The sequence below is a fragment of the Pleurodeles waltl genome, chromosome 10 (genome assembly GCF_031143425.1).
Source record: "Pleurodeles waltl isolate 20211129_DDA chromosome 10, aPleWal1.hap1.20221129, whole genome shotgun sequence".
Lineage (NCBI taxonomy): Eukaryota > Metazoa > Chordata > Amphibia > Caudata > Salamandridae > Pleurodeles > Pleurodeles waltl.
In genome coordinates this window covers 1,063,386,284-1,063,401,827 of record NC_090449.1, presented here as the reverse complement: position 1 = coordinate 1,063,401,827, position 15,544 = coordinate 1,063,386,284, and the positions used below count along the sequence as shown (strand labels likewise).

Here is a 15,544-nt window from a genome sequence, read left to right as displayed (position 1 = left end):
AGGTGTTATAGCCAGGGTGATTTCTTGAATCTTAGTTTGATCAACAGAAAATGCCTAATTGGGGTAATGGCTTTCAATCTTGGTCAGAGTTCCAGAAGTAGATACTTCACTCAGGTATACATGCAATCTTGCACTAGGAGTATATATCTGTGTCCATTATGAATTGTCAAAGAACCATGTCCGCCACACAATTTGTGTAATCATCCGAAGGATAGTATCTCATATTAGTGTACCATGCTTGGTGAGGATAGTGTCCCATCTCAATATTGTGTGCAACAAAATCACCACTAGGGAATCCTATAACCACATGGAAGGCGGGGGAGGGCCTGCCCTCTAGTCATATACTGCAAAAGGTTTTCACATCATCCCAAAAAGTGGGGAGGAAGGAGACAGAGCAAAAATAGTTAGGGTGTTACTAGTCCAATCTCAGTGTCTCTATCAGACTGGAAGGCACATAGCCCAACACTTCATCAAGGGTCGCATGCCGCTGGCAAACCTGCAGAATGTCCCACTCTCCATCCGACTCCTTATATTGCTGGTGCCTGGAGCCCGGTATTTTCATCCCTTCCCAGTTGCTTGTTTTTAGCAAAGCATGAACTAAAATTATCCGTCCCACGATTCCCCCGCCAACGCAGGTGTCATGACATCACTGCGCATGCGCAATAAAGAGCAACCGGCAACCAAATAGAGACTCAAATACTGGGCTGCGATCACCAGCAACATGAGGAGCCAGGTGAGAGGCAGTTTGGAGGATTTACTCTAGCAGATGAAGGCCTTAACAACAGGTATTTTGAACAAGGACAAGTGTTTAGCAATTATGCTGCCACTGCAAGTAAGTTAATCGAAGTGTATGCCAGGCCTGCATTTTGAAGGTATTTCAAGCAGAAAGTCCTTTTTTGCACAGATGTCTTAAATGGATCAACCTGCTTCCTTAAGCAGAAACGGGGAAAGCTTTTCCAATTTCCATCATAACATTTTTGTGTTGAGGGCTTGCTCGCCTCACACAAGTATAGCATAAACTTGCCAGGAGGTTTGCAGTACCCAAACTCTAGGACCTCAGGTCCCAACTTCATTGGTTCATTTGACTGCATTATGGATTTCTGAGCTGACCCTTATGGTGAACGACTTGTCTGATCAGTACTTCTTCATGTGGGTAGAGACGCATTTCCATGCAGGTGAGTATTAGAGAGACCCCCAGTGACCAGGAGAGCAGAGGTAAGTACCTGGTTTTCCCCCAAACTAACAGGAGGGATTAGGAAAAGGATTGTGCAGGACTCTGACCAGACTGGAAGAACCCAAAGGTGGACTCTTGCAGAAGTGGACCTGCAAAGGAAGGGGACCAAGTCCAGTTTGTGATGGAGTGTCCGGTCCTGGCAGGAGCCACTACTCACCATTCTGTGGATGCAGGACCAGGTTGTTTTTATGCTCCTCATCGATTGCTATTGTGTATATAATTAGTGTTTACTTACCTCCTGTTTGGGGGGGACTGCCTAAAGCATTCTATTGTTGTGTTACCATAATAAAGTACCTTTATTTTGTTTTCTATGTGGTTCTTTCATATGTGATAGTGGTGTGTGACTATAGCGGTATTGGATCAGCTTTGCATGTCTCCTAGAAAAGTCTTGACTGCTCATCCACAGCTACCTCTAGAGAGCCCTGGCTTCGTAGACACAGCCTACACTTCACTAATAGGGGATACCTGGACCTGGTATAGAGTGACAACACCATAGATGTCCACCACACACCAGGTGGAGGCATGTCTCACAGTACTTTTGGTAAAGAAGGGGAATGAGCCCTAGAGTATGCCGAATCTGGATTTGAATAGATGTGCCTGCTTTTTCTCTTCCTTACTGTCCTCTACCTCAAAATGAACTTCGACGTCGGCCTTCGACGATGGTTCAACGGTGACCTCCGGCGAGTACTTAATTTTGATCTTCTCTGCCATCTCGATGTCGAGACGCTCATTGACAGTGACCAACTTCTCGACGTTGATCTCACCGCTCGTGTCAACGGCGTACGAGTTGCACCTTGCCTCGATGTCATTCTCTACCTTTTCTACGACAGTGAACCAGTTCTTGATGGCGAGCAAGTCAATGTTGTGCCTGGCATCAAGGTTGACCCCTTCAACGTCAACAGGGAAAAATGTCGTTTTCGAGCTGGCACTCTCTTTGTGGACCTTCCACAACCCTCAGAGGCAGATGCAAGAGCCCTGGTAGAGGACTGACGCTCTCCTCGCTCAGAGGTCTCACCTTGATACTGGACATGCTGTTTGCGCCATTGTTCTGTGTAATGAAGGCAAATATTTTCTCTCTACCACAGGGGGCGGCATGAAACCTTCTTGCAGTGAGGACACTGCTATGGGTGGTGACTTGAGGGAAAGGCAGGAAATATATACATTGTGAGGGTCTGTTTTAGCCTTTTTTCTCCCACAGGCAGGGCGCTTGTCAAACAGGGAAGGCATAATAAATGGAACAATGCCTCACATTCCTGTCAGAAATAGCCTTAAAAAGTGAGAGACTGATGAAAGACGTTGAGTGGAACAGCTTAAACCAAAATACACAGGGGAATTTTGAAGGAAAAAAAGCCTAAAAGGCCAAGCTCAGTGCTCTAGGATCTAGTCGCCAGGTACCAGAAAAAAAGAACTGAAGCAACTGCAAGCTGCTGAGCATGATGGGATACCAGTGGTCTTTGTAGCCTTAAAGGCACAGTGACTGTTTTACACTCACATAATAGGAGCCTAGGGGACAACACTGTCCTTTTATTCTTCACTTTTTACTTTTCCAGAAAAGGGGTTGTGACAGAGATTTGAGCTCTTTTTGTAGATCATTTCACTCAAATTTTAAATTTATATGGGTGCTTTGAACCGTTTCAAAGTACAATCGGAAGAACTGCACCACTGTAGCCTTTTTGCCTAGGCTGCATATTATGTTCTTAAGTGCTTCTACAGGCCTTCCTGAAGTAAGGTGAACACCCACACTTAAGAAGATACTATATAAAGAAGAGCTCCGGGATACCTGCACATGGGAGCAACTATTCAAGTGCTTATTACGTCAATGGCGATTCCCCTAGAGAAGAACAGATTATCCTTTGACTTTGAGTGTTCTTTTTTGAAGGATCAAAATAAACATTTCTTTATGTCCTTCAAATAGGTTTAAAAAGGAAAATGTCACTTACCCAGTGTACATCTGTTCGTGACATTAGTCGCTGCAGATTCACATGTTGTGCACAGTCCGCTATCTGGTGTTGGGCTCGGAGTGTTACAAGTTGTTTTTCTTCGAAGAAGTCTTTTCGAGTCACGAGACCGAGGGACTCCTCCCATTTCGACTCCATTGCGCATGGGCGTCGACTCCATCTTAGATTGTTTTGCCCGCAGAGGGTGAGGTAGGAGTTGTGTATGCTAGTAATAGTGCCCATGCAATGGAGTGAATGCGTATGTACATAATAAAGTTTTAAGTAATATATTTACAAATGTACAAATGTTTAAGATCTACTTCTAAACGGCTACAGGCTCCCGGGGAGGCGGGTGGGCGCATGTGAATCTGCAGCGACTAATGCCACGAACAGATGTACACTGGGTAAGTGACATTTTCCGTTCGATGGCATGTGTAGCTGCAGATACACATGCTGTGCATAGACTAGTAAGCAGTTATCTCCCCAAAAGCGGTGGTTCAGCCTGTAGGAGTTGAAGCAGTTTGAAATAATGTTCTTAATACAGCTTGACCTACTGTTGCTTGTTGTGCAGTTAGCACATCTACACAGTAGTGCTTGGAAAAATGTATGAGGCGTAGACCATGTTGCTGCCTTACATATTTCGTTCATTGGAATATTTCCTAGAAAGGCCATGGTAGCACATTTCTTTCTGGTTGAGTGTGCCTTTGGTGTAATAGGCAGTTCTCTTTTAGCTTTAAGATAGCAGGTTTGAATGCACTTAACTATCCATCTAGCAATGCCTTGTTTTGAAATTGGATTTCCTGTATGAGGTTTTTGAAAGGCGATCAATAGTTGTTTTGTCTTTCGAATTAGTTTTGTTCTGTCAATGTAGTACATTAGTGCTCTTTTGATGTCTAATGTATGTAGTGCTCTTTCGGCTACCGAATCTGGCTGTGGGAAGAACACTGGTAATTCTACCGTTTGATTTAAGTGGAACGGTGAGATTACTTTTGGTAAAAATTTAGGATGGGTCCGTAGAACAACTTTATTTTTGTGTATTTGATTAAATGGTTCTTGAATGGTAAATGCTTGAATTTCACTCACTCTTCTTAGCGATGTGATGGCAATTAAAAATGCAACTTTCCACGTTAAGTATTGCATTTCACAGGAGTGCATGGGCTCAAAAGGTGGACCCATGAGTCGTGTTACGACAATGTTGAGGTTCCATGAAGGAACTGGTGGTGTTCTTGGTGGTATAATTCTCTTTAGACCTTCCATAAACGCCTTTATGACTGGTATCCTAAACAATGAAATTGAGTGCGTAATTTGTAGGTAAGCAGAAATTGCCGTAAGATGTATTTTAATGGAAGAGAAAGCTAGGTTAGATTTTTGCAAATGTAGTAAGTATCCTACTATTTCTTTTGCAGATGCGTGTAAAGGTTGAATTTGATTATTATGGCAGTAATAAACAAATCTTTTCCACTTATTTGCATAGCAGTGTCTAGTGGTAGGTTTTCTAGCTTGTTTTATGACCTCCATACATTCATGTGTGAAGTGTAAGTGCCCGAATTCTAGGATTTCAGGAGCCAAATTGCTAGATTCAACGATGCTGGATTTGGATGTCTGATCTGTTGTTTGTGTTGTGTTGTGTTAACAGATCTGGTCTGTAGGGTAGTTTGACATGAGGTACTACTGAAAGGTCTAGTAGTGTTGTGTACCAAATCAAATCAAATCATTAACATTTATAAAGCGCAATACTCACCCGTGCGGGTCTCAAGGCGCTAGGGGAAAAAAGGGGGGTTAACGCTGCTCGAACAGCCAGGTCTTTAGGAGTCTCCGGAAAGCGGAGTGGTCCTGGGTGGTCCTGAGGCTGGTGGGGAGGGAGTTCCAGGTCTTGGCCGCCAGGAAGGAGAAAGATCTCCCACCTGCCGTGGAGCGGCGGATGCGAGGGACAGCAGCAAGTGCGAGGCCAGAGGAGCGCAGGTGGCGGGTGGGGACGTAGATGCTGAGGCGTCTGTTGAGGTATTCCGGTCCCTTGTCGTGGAGGGCTTTGTGTGCGTGGGTGAGAAGTCGGAAGGTGATCCTTTTGCTGACTGGGAGCCAATGCAAGTGTCTCAGGTGTACGGAGATGTGGCTGCTGCGGGGTACGTCTAGGATGAGGCGGGCCGAGGCGTTTTGAATGCGTTGCAGGCGATTTTGGAGTTTGGCTGTGGTCCCGGCGTAGAGGGTGTTGCCGTAGTCCAGGCGGCTCGTGACGAGGGCGTGGGTGACGGTTTTTCTGGTGTCGGCGGGGATCCAGCGGAAGATCTTACGGAGCATGCGGAGGGTGAGGAAGCAGGCGGAGGACACGGCGTTGACTTGCTTAGTCATGGTGAGAAGAGGGTCTAAGATGAAGCCGAGGTTGCGGGCGTGGTCTGTGGGGGTTGGTGGGGTGCCGAGGGCCGTGGGCCACCAGGAGTCGTCCCAGGCGGACGGGGTGTTGCCGAGGATGAGGACTTCCGTTTTTTCAGAGTTCAGCTTTAGGCGGCTGAGCCTCATCCAATCTGCGACGTCCTTCATACCCTCGTGTAGGTTGGTCTTGGCGCTGGCGGGGTCCTTGGTGAGGGAGAGTATAAGTTGGGTGTCGTCGGCGTAAGAGGTGATGATGATGTCGTGCTTGCGTACGATGTTGGCGAGGGGGCTCACGTAGACATTGAAGAGTGTCGGGCTGAGTGATGAGACTTGAGGTACGCCGCAGATGATCTCAGTGGTTTCTGAGCGAAACGGAGGGAGGTAAACTCTTTGTGAACGGTTTGCGAGGAAGGAGGCGATCCAGTCCAGGGCCTGGCCTTGGATCCCGGTGGAGCGGAGGCGGGTGATTAGGGTGCAGTGACAGACGGTGACAAAGGCAGCCGAGAGGTCGAGGAGAATGAGGGCGACTGTTTCATCGTTGTCCATCAGGGTTCTGATGTCGTCTGTGACTGAGATGAGGGCGGTTTCAGTGCTGTGGTTGGTTCGGAATCCGGTTTGTGAGGGGTCGAGCAGGTTGTTGTCTTCCAGGAAGGTGGTCAAGGTTGCCTTGCCCATGTTGGTGCTATTAGTATGAGTTTGAGTTTGTTTTGACTCAACCTATTTACTAGATATGGAAGGAGAGGGGGAAAAGCGTACGCAAATATCCCTGACCAGTTCATCCATAGAGCATTGCCTTGGGATTGATCTTGTGGGTACCTGGATGCGAAGTTTTGGCATTTTGAGTTTTCCTTTGTTGCAAATAGATCTATTTGAGGTGTTCCCCAAATTTGAAAGTAATTGTTTAGTATTTGGGGGTGAATTTCCCATTCGTGGGTTTGTTGGTGATCGCGAGAGAGATTGTCTGCCAACTGGTTCTGAATCCCTGGAATAAATTGTGCTATTAGGCGAATGTGGTTGTGAATCGCCCAATGCCATATTTTTTGTGTTAGGAGGCACAACTGTGTCGAGTGTGTCCCTCTGTTTGTTTAGATAATACATTGTTGTCATGTTGTCTGTTTTGACAAGAATGTATTTTTGGGTTATTATGGGTTGAAATGCTTTCAGCACTAGAAATACTGCTAACAGTTCCAAGTGATTTATGTGAAACTGCCTCTGATGTATGTCCCATTGTCCTTGGATGCTGTGTTGATTGATGTGTGCTCCCCACCCTGTCATGGAAGCATCCGTCGTTATGACGTATTGTGGCACTGGGTCTTGGAAAGGCCGCCCTCTGTTTAAATTTGTACTGTTCCACCATAGAAGCGAGATGTATGTTTGGCGGTCTATCAACACCAGATCTAGAAGTTGACCCTGTGCTTGTGACCATTGTGATGCTAGGCACTGTTGTAAGGGCCGCGTGTGCAATCTTGCGTTTGGGACAATGGCTATGCATGAAGACATCATGCCTAGGAGTTTCATTACCATTTTGACTTGTATCTTTTGTGTTGGATACATGGCCTGTATTACCTTGTGAAATGTTTGAACCCTTTGTGGACTTGGAGTGGCAATCCCTTTTGCTGTGTTGATTGTCGCTCCTAAGTATTGCTGTGTTTGACACGGCAAAAGGTGTGACTTTGCGTAGTTGATGGAGAAACCTAGCCTGTGAAGGGTCTGTAGGACATATTTTGTGTGCTGTGAACACTGTCTTAGCGTGTTGGTTTTGATTAACCAGTCGTCTAAGTACGGGAACACATGTATTTGCTGCCTTCTGATATGTGAAGCTACTACTGCCAGGCATTTTGTAAAAACTCTTGGCGCAGTTGTTATTCCGCATGGCAACACTTTGAATTGGTAATGTATTCCTTGGAATACGAACCTTAGGTATTTCCTGTGTGAAGGATGTATTGGTATATGGAAATACGCATCTTTTAGGTCTAATGTTGTCATGTAATCTTGCTGTTTGAGCAGTGGGATTACGTCTTGTAACGTGACCATGTGAAAGTGGTCTGATTTGATGTAGGTATTTAGTGTTCTGAGATCTAGTATTGGTCTCAGAGTTTTGTCCTTTTTGGGTATTAGAAAGTACAGTGAGTAAACTCCTGTGTTTTGTTGTAGATTTGGTACTAATTCTATTGCGCCCTTTTGTAGCAATGCTTGAACTTCTAGTCCTAGAAGATCTATATGTTGTTTTGACATATTGTGTGTTTTCGGTGGGATGTTTGGAGGGAATTGAAGAAATTCTATGCAATAACCATGCTGGATAATTGCTAAGACCCAAGTGTCTGTTGTTATTTCCTCCCAAAGTTTGTAAAATTGGCTTAGTCTTCCCCCCCACAGGTGTTATGTGATGGGGTTGTGTGACTTGTGAGTCACTGTTTATTTTGAGGAGTTTTGGGGCCTTGGAATTTCTCGATTTCTTGGGAATTGGCCCCCTCTATATTGCCCCCGAAAACCTCCCCTCTGATATTGACCCTGGTAAGTAGGCCTTGTTTGTGAGGTTGTGGTTTCTGTGGGTTGACCTCGAAACCCTCCCCTAAAAGGTGTTTTCCGAAATGTGCCTCTGCTCTGCGGGGAGTAGAGTGCGCCCATGGCTTTGGCTGTATCGGTGTCTTTTTTGAGTTTCTCAATGGCACTGTCTACCTCCGGCCCAAACAATTGCTGTTCATTAAATGGCATATTGAGCACAGCTTGTTGGATTTCCGGCTTGAACCCTGAAGTGCGCAGCCATGCGTGCCTTCGTATCGTGATTGCAGTGTTTATTGTCCTTGCAGCTGTATCTGCTGCATCCATGGAAGACCGTATCTGATTATTTGAGATACTTTGTCCCTCTTCTACCACCTGTTGCGCTCTTTTTTGGAACTCCTTGGGTAAGCGTTCGATGAAATGTTGCATTTCATCCCAATGAGCTCTGTCGTATCTTGCCAAAAGTGCTTGGGAATTGGCAATACGCCATTGATTTGCTGCTTGTGCGGCAACCCTTTTTCCCGCAGCATCAAATTTGCGGCTCTCTTTGTCTGGAAGTGGTGCGTCTCCTGAGGTATGAGAGTTGGCTCTCTTACGAGCTGCCCCGACAACTATTGAGTCTGGTGTTAGTTGTGTTGTAATATAGATTGGATCTGTTGGCGGTGGCTTGTACTTTTTCTCCACTCTTGGAGTTATGGCTCTGCCTTTAACTGGATCCTGAAATATTTGTTTTGAATGTTTTAGCATTCCTGGGAGCATGGGAAAGCTTTGGTACTGGCTATGGGTGGAGGATAGGGTGTTAAACAGAAAGTCATCCTCAATTGGTTCAGAATGTAAGGTGACGTTGTAAAATTCGGCTGCCCTTGCGACCCCCTGTGTGTAGGATGTACTGTCCTCAGGTGGTGACAGTTTTGTGGGTTAGGAGTCTGGGCTGTTGTCAGACACTGGAGCATCGTAAAGGTCCCATGCATCGGGATCATCCTGACTCATTGTAGTATGAGCTGGTGAGTGCATCAGTGGTGGAGTTGTTGCTGGTGATGCATGTATTGATGGTGGTGGAGACGGTGGTGGGGTTGTTTTCCTTGCCACTTTTGCCTGTGGTTGCTTGTCCTTTTGTTGAAAGGCAAGTTTCCTTTTTATGTTGATTGGGGGAAGAGTGGTTATCTTCCCTGTGTCCTCCTGAATATGAAGCCTTCTTTGCGTGTAGTCAGGCTCTACAGCTTGAAGCTCCTCTCCAAATCTATGTAATTGGGAGGTTAATCCTTGTTCCTCTGTATAGGAACTAGTTTTCGGCTCCGAGGCTGGATGTTTCGGAACCGAAACCTTTCCTGAAGTATTTTTAGGGTCCGAAGAAACCTTCTTTGTTTTCGGCGTGGTGTCTCGGTGCCGAAATTCTTCGGTGCCGCTGTCTCTGTGCCGAAGTTTCTCGGAGCCGCTGTCTCGGCTCCGAGGTTGCTGTGTGGCGGTATCTCGACCGGAGTCGGATGACTTCGACATCAGCATGCCCTTTTTCGGTGCCTTGGATTGGTCACCTATTTTTCGGGTTAAGCCATGGCCTGTTGGCGGTGGCGTCCCCTGGGCCTTTGTAGACTTCTCGTGAGTCTTGATTTTCGACGTCTTACTCACGGTTTGGGGTGTTTCTTCGGCGTCGAGTTCTTCAGAATCCGACTCGCGGATGGAGAAAGCTTCTTCTTCCTCCTCGAAACGTTCTTGACCTGTCGGCGTGGACGCCATTTGTAGTCTCCTGGCTCTTCGGTCTCTCAGCATCTTCCTCGACCGAAACGCTCGACAGGCTTCACAAGTATCCTCCTTGTGCTCGGGGGACAAGCACAAGTTACAGACCAGATGCTGATCCGTATACGGATACTTGTTATGGCATTTTGGGCAGAAGCAGAATGGGGTCCGTTCCATCAGCCTTGAAGTCGCACGTGGCCGGGCCGACCAGGCCCAGACGGGGGATCGAAAAAACCCCGAAGGGCCACCGGAGCTCTTCAAAATTCGGTGTCGATTTGTTCTAACTAACCCGATACCGAATGCAAACAATACCGACAATTTTTTTCCGAGATTCTAACTAACTTGCCGACCCGAAACACGGAGCGAAAAGGAACACGTCCGAACCCGATGGCGGAAAAAAAACAATCTAAGATGGAGTCGACTCCCATGCGCAATGGAGTCGAAATGGGAGGAGTCCCTCGGTCTCGTGACTCGAAAAGACTTCTTCGAAGAAAAACAACTTGTAACACTCCGAGCCCAACACCAGATGGCGGACTGTGCACAGCATGTGTATCTGCAGCTACACATGCCATCGAACATATATATATATCTAAAGTTCTGTATTTTTTAAAGAATATTCTTTAAGACTCTGCTTGTGATAGAGGATTTCACAACAAGCCATCAAAGAATTTGATTGATAATAATTGGATATTGTTTGTAATCATTTCTTTTAGTTGCAACTCCAATCAAGTCAATGGTCTTCACATTGCTAGAATGTGACTGCAAACCGCCAAGCTATGGTCATCGAACGCTCAAATTAAATCCTGTGACATGCATTCTGCAAATGTGAAACTTCAGCACGTTGTTCAGGTACAGAGAAATAATCTCATCAAATCATCGCTTTTTTGCCTATCTCCTTGAAAGGTCTGCAGAAAACGGTAAAAACCAAAGGAAATTAAAAAAGGTTCTGTTCAGGCCCCAAAAATGATACATATCCACAGCTAGCACCGAATTACAGATACTACTGACATGATTTCCCATCACAAAAACACAGATGTTTTCCGTGCAGCTCTTGCAAATGTGACCATACCTGGTAATTATATGGTGGTTGCTGGTATCCTACTGGAATCTGCTGAATAATTACAGGTGGAGAACTCTGATACGGGTATGCCTGAATTTAAACAGAAAATTATTTTCAACTGTAGTTTAGGAAACACCAAAACACTTCATACACACACCCTTCAACTCTCTGGGTCCGCACTTCACTTTCACATGTAAAATAACTAAAAGACCGGTCAACGTCTAATGCTGGGATGGAAATGCTCTATAAAGGGAAATGCTTACACCTATCTGGGACGACACTACAGGAGGCCTTCTACACAAGTGTTGGTGAAAACCAGTAGCCTTTTGGCAACGAGTAATTTTTCAGGGAACAACTGAACAGCACTTCGACATTACAATGTAAAATATTAGGCAATACACATCAAACCTTCCAAAAATGTTTAGTCTGCCCCTTCAATATTTTTAATTGATATATTTACTATAAGGAAATATGACCGAACATCAGCTTTTACCCTAATTCCTGGAGGTCTAGTCCTCTTTACTCAAATGTCCAGAGTAACTGTTGGAATGTTCGCAGTGGGTGTCACAATGGAGTAAACGTTATATATTTTAACGAATGAAAAACACCAGTCAACATCGGTCTAGGTCTTCATTTATTGAAAGATAACCACAAACTTACTACTTCCTCCCACTATTGTATATTTTACATAACTCACAAACAGGAATATGCTACTTACCCTGTAAGCATCTATTTGTAGTGTGAAGTGCTGCAAATTCGCATGCTATGCAAAACCCTGCCATCTACTGTTGAGCTCGGACTGTGCAAGTTGTTTTTCTCGAGTAAGTCTTTATGGACGATGTTGTGTGTTGCATCGCCTCGTCCTCGAGACATTGGACATGTTCAACAGCTCCCTTTGTTACACTGTAATGTTTTTTCCCTGCCATAGGGTAAGTGAAGGTATAGGACCTGATAAAGAACTTGGCGGATGAATACTCGGTCACAAACATGATGGATATCCCAACCGTCTTAATACGATCCACATACGAAATAATGAGATCATAATACAGCAGACAGGATATCAGTCACATTTTTGAGGGAGTATTCCCCTCAGCCAAGTTCTAAATCAGGCCCATAGTCTGCTAATTTATAATTTGCTATTGAACATGTGTAATTTTACTGTGTATTTGTGCCACCATTTAAAAAACTGTTGGGAAGGCGGGAGAGTGAATGTGGATCTGCAGCACCACACGCTGTGAACAGATACTTAAGGGATAAGTAACATACTCCATTTGTAGCATGTAATGGCTGCAGATACACATGCTATGCATAGACCATAAAGCAGTACTCCTCACACCGCAGCCTCAGGCATCCGATGATACATTTGGCTGAAATTAATGTGCGTAGAATTCTTTGCCCCACTAGAGCTTGTTGCCTTGCTTATTCATCCACACAGTAGCGTTTTGTAAATGTGTGTGGGTTCGTACATGTTGGCAATTAAAAAAATTCTGATAGTGGTATATTTCCCAAGAAAGCCACTGATACACCTTTTTTCCTTATGGAATGAGCCCTTGGCACTGTGGGTAAGGAAAATGTTACTTACCCAGTAAACATCAGTTCATGGAATCTAGTGCTGTTGATTCACAAGCACTGAATACTCCTGCCATCCAGTGTTGGGTCAGGAGTGTTGCAAGTTGTTTTTCTTCGAAGGAGCATTTTTCTGAGCCACAGTATTGAGTGACTCCTCCTTCCCAGTGATACTGCATGGACATCGACTACTTTGTTACATTGTTTTGTTAGATTATTTTCCTGCAGGCGGGTGAGAAAAGGAGTGTAGAGGTATAAAGAGATGTCCATGCAAGGGTAGTTACAAATGGAACTGCAACAGGAGTCTGGGGAGGAGGGAGGGCGCAGGAGAATCTACAAAACTGCATGCTATGAACAGATGCTTACTGTGACTGTAGATACACATTCTCTGCATAGACTGTAAATCAGTCCCTCCATAAAAGCGGTGGCTAGCCCGTGGGAGTTGCAGTTGACTGGAAAATGTTTGCATCACAGCTTGACGTACATTGGCTTGCTGACATGCTAGTACATCAATAAAGTGATACTTTGTGAATGTATGTGGTGTAGACCATGTAGCTGTCTTACAAACATCAGCTATACATATGGTTTATAGGAAAGCCATATTGGCTCCTTTTTTCCTAGATGAAATGTGCTTTAGGAGTTACAGGTAATTGTATATTTGCATAAGCATAGCAAGCTTGTATTCACTCTACCTTTTATCTAGCTATGCTGTTTCAAGATATTGGACTACCTTTGTGAGGTAGTGAAAAAATTACAAAAAGCTGTTTGGTTTTCCTAAAGTCCTTGGCTCTGTGAATGTAAAACGTAAGTGCTTGCTCAACATCTTCGGTGTATAAATCTCTTTTTGCAACTGAGTCAGGCTGCGGAAAGAAGGCTGGCAGCTCAATGGATTGGTTGATATGGATTTGGGAAACCACTTTAGGAAGGAACATCAGGTTTGTGCGACGGACCACCTAGTCTCTATGGATCTGGAAGAAAGGTTCTTCCAAGGTTGGGGCCTGCAGCTCACTAACACATCTGAGTGATGTGATAAGCCACTAAGAAGGGCACTTTTCAAAAAAGATACTGAAGAGGACATTGTAATTGTAATGGTATTTATATAGCACTTACTACCCATGACAAGGCGTCCAAGCGCTTTTTGGCGAGTAGCACACTACTCCAGAAACCAAGAGGAATTAGTGGTGGATTAATATAGGGAAATGAGTATAGTATTAGTAATATTATGAGTTAATTTGAGTAGTGGATATGTGAGTTTGTTAGTTGGATTGACTAGAGTAATAGAGGGATAGAGGAGGGAAGAATCCAGAAGTGTTAATTGGAAGGTTTTAGTATTAGGATGAGGCTTGGGATGAGTAAAGGAGAGAAGGAGGAGGGAAGAGTCTGTGGAAAGGGTTACGGAAATCACAGTAGAAGAAGGAGTTTTGGATGAGTCAAAGGTGAGATAAATGAGTGAGAATTTAGTAAGTTTGTTTGGGAGATCATGGTAGTAAAGGATAAGTTACTTACCTGTAAATCCTAGTTCTCTTCCAGGGGTATCCTCATCAAAGTCATAAACATTGAATATTCCCGCCCATGTGCAGGGACCCCGGAGCATATATAAAATACACATATATACAGTATGAAATATGCACGAAAAATATATATAGCATTTTTAGTAGACAAATTTTCATACTAAACTCCTATATACATGTGTAAAACAGCATTGCAGACTATAATCATAAACAGGCTAAAATGCTTTATTTCAATCAAGTTTTTTTTTTTTTAAATTGTTCTCAAAATTACAATAAGAGAAAAAATATCTATTAAAACCACACCACTGAGCCCAGGGAAACCAGCAGTAGTAATCATCAGAGAAAAAAGATAAAAAACTACATTGAAAAACACTAGAGCATTCTTAGCCAATAAGCTGCATGCAGGTTAACACAGGAGAACCATAAAAACTTTGGCACCGTGCCTTTAAGACCCTGAGCACCTCCAATATCCCACCATGCCTCAGGGGTGAAGGAGAGGTGACAATTGGTTCACAGTTAGGTCAGTATTTTTTTTACGGTGACAAGCTGTGTAGCCGATTCGAAAGATAGTGTGTCCTGCACTTCTAGGAGACGTGCGTCCGGGGAGGAGGGTGGGTTGTTTATGACTTTGATGAGGATACCCCTGGAAGAGAACTAGGATTTACAGGTAAGTAACTTATCCTTCTCTTCCAGGGGATCCTCATCAATAGTCATACACATTGAATAGAGTAGCAAGCCCATCTCTTGACTCTGCGGACTGTCCAAAAGAAGTGCAGGAATAGATACGTATAGGCTTGCCCCACTTGGGTGTCTGCTCTTGCATCTGAGTCCAAACAGTAATGTCTAGTAAATGTATGTACAGACTTCCATGTAGCAGCCTTACAAATTTCAGATATTGGAACATTATTAAGGAGGGCAGCAGTAGCCGCTTTTCCTCTTGTGGAATGCGCTTTAGGTCTAGCAAGTAGTTGTTTGTTAGCCAACTGGTATGCATTAACAATACAAGAAACTATCCATCTTGATATGGTTCGTTTAGATGCTGCCTCTCCTGTTCTTAAATGACCATAATTTATAAACAAGTGGTTGGAATGTATAATCAACTTTGTTTTATCCAAATACAATTTTAGCACTCTTTTCAGATCTAGGGAGTGCAACGCTTTCTCCGCCGGAGTCTCCGGATTGGGGAAGAAAGTTGGTAGAGAAATAGTCTGATCGATGTGGAATTCTGACACCACCTTCGGTATGAATGATGGGTGAGTTCGCAGAACTACTCTATAGTTGTGAAAGACTGTGTACGGTTCCTTGGAGGACAAAGCCTGAATTTCACTGACCCTCCTTGCGGAAGTAATGGCTACCAAAAAAGCCGTCTTCCACGTAAGGTGTTGCAAAGAGGCTTTGTGTATAGGTTCGAAAGGAGGGCCCATAAGTTTTGACAGTACTATGTTCAGCTCCCATGGAGGGGAGGGTTTCCGACTGGGCGGAAAAACCTTTTTCAAACTTTCTAAGAAATCCTTGACTACTGGTTTCGTAAAGAAGGATTCCTTGAGAAGGTGATTTACGAGAGGCTGTAGTGGCAGATAAATGTACCTTAATAGATGATACCTGCAGACCGGATTTTGCCAGATGGAGT

General features: G+C 44.4%; 1 protein-coding gene across 2 annotated transcripts in view; it reads right to left on the bottom strand.

Annotated features, from left to right (window-relative positions):
• The window catches only part of DAZL (deleted in azoospermia like), a 580,342-nt gene that overhangs the window by 237,442 nt on the left and 327,356 nt on the right, over positions 1-15,544 (bottom strand). For both annotated transcript variants that reach the window (XM_069212083.1, XM_069212082.1), the window contains exon 7: positions 10,847-10,927. In XM_069212083.1, coding sequence (XP_069068184.1) covers positions 10,847-10,927 — 81 coding nt within the window. The remainder of the gene's footprint in view (positions 1-10,846; positions 10,928-15,544) is intronic.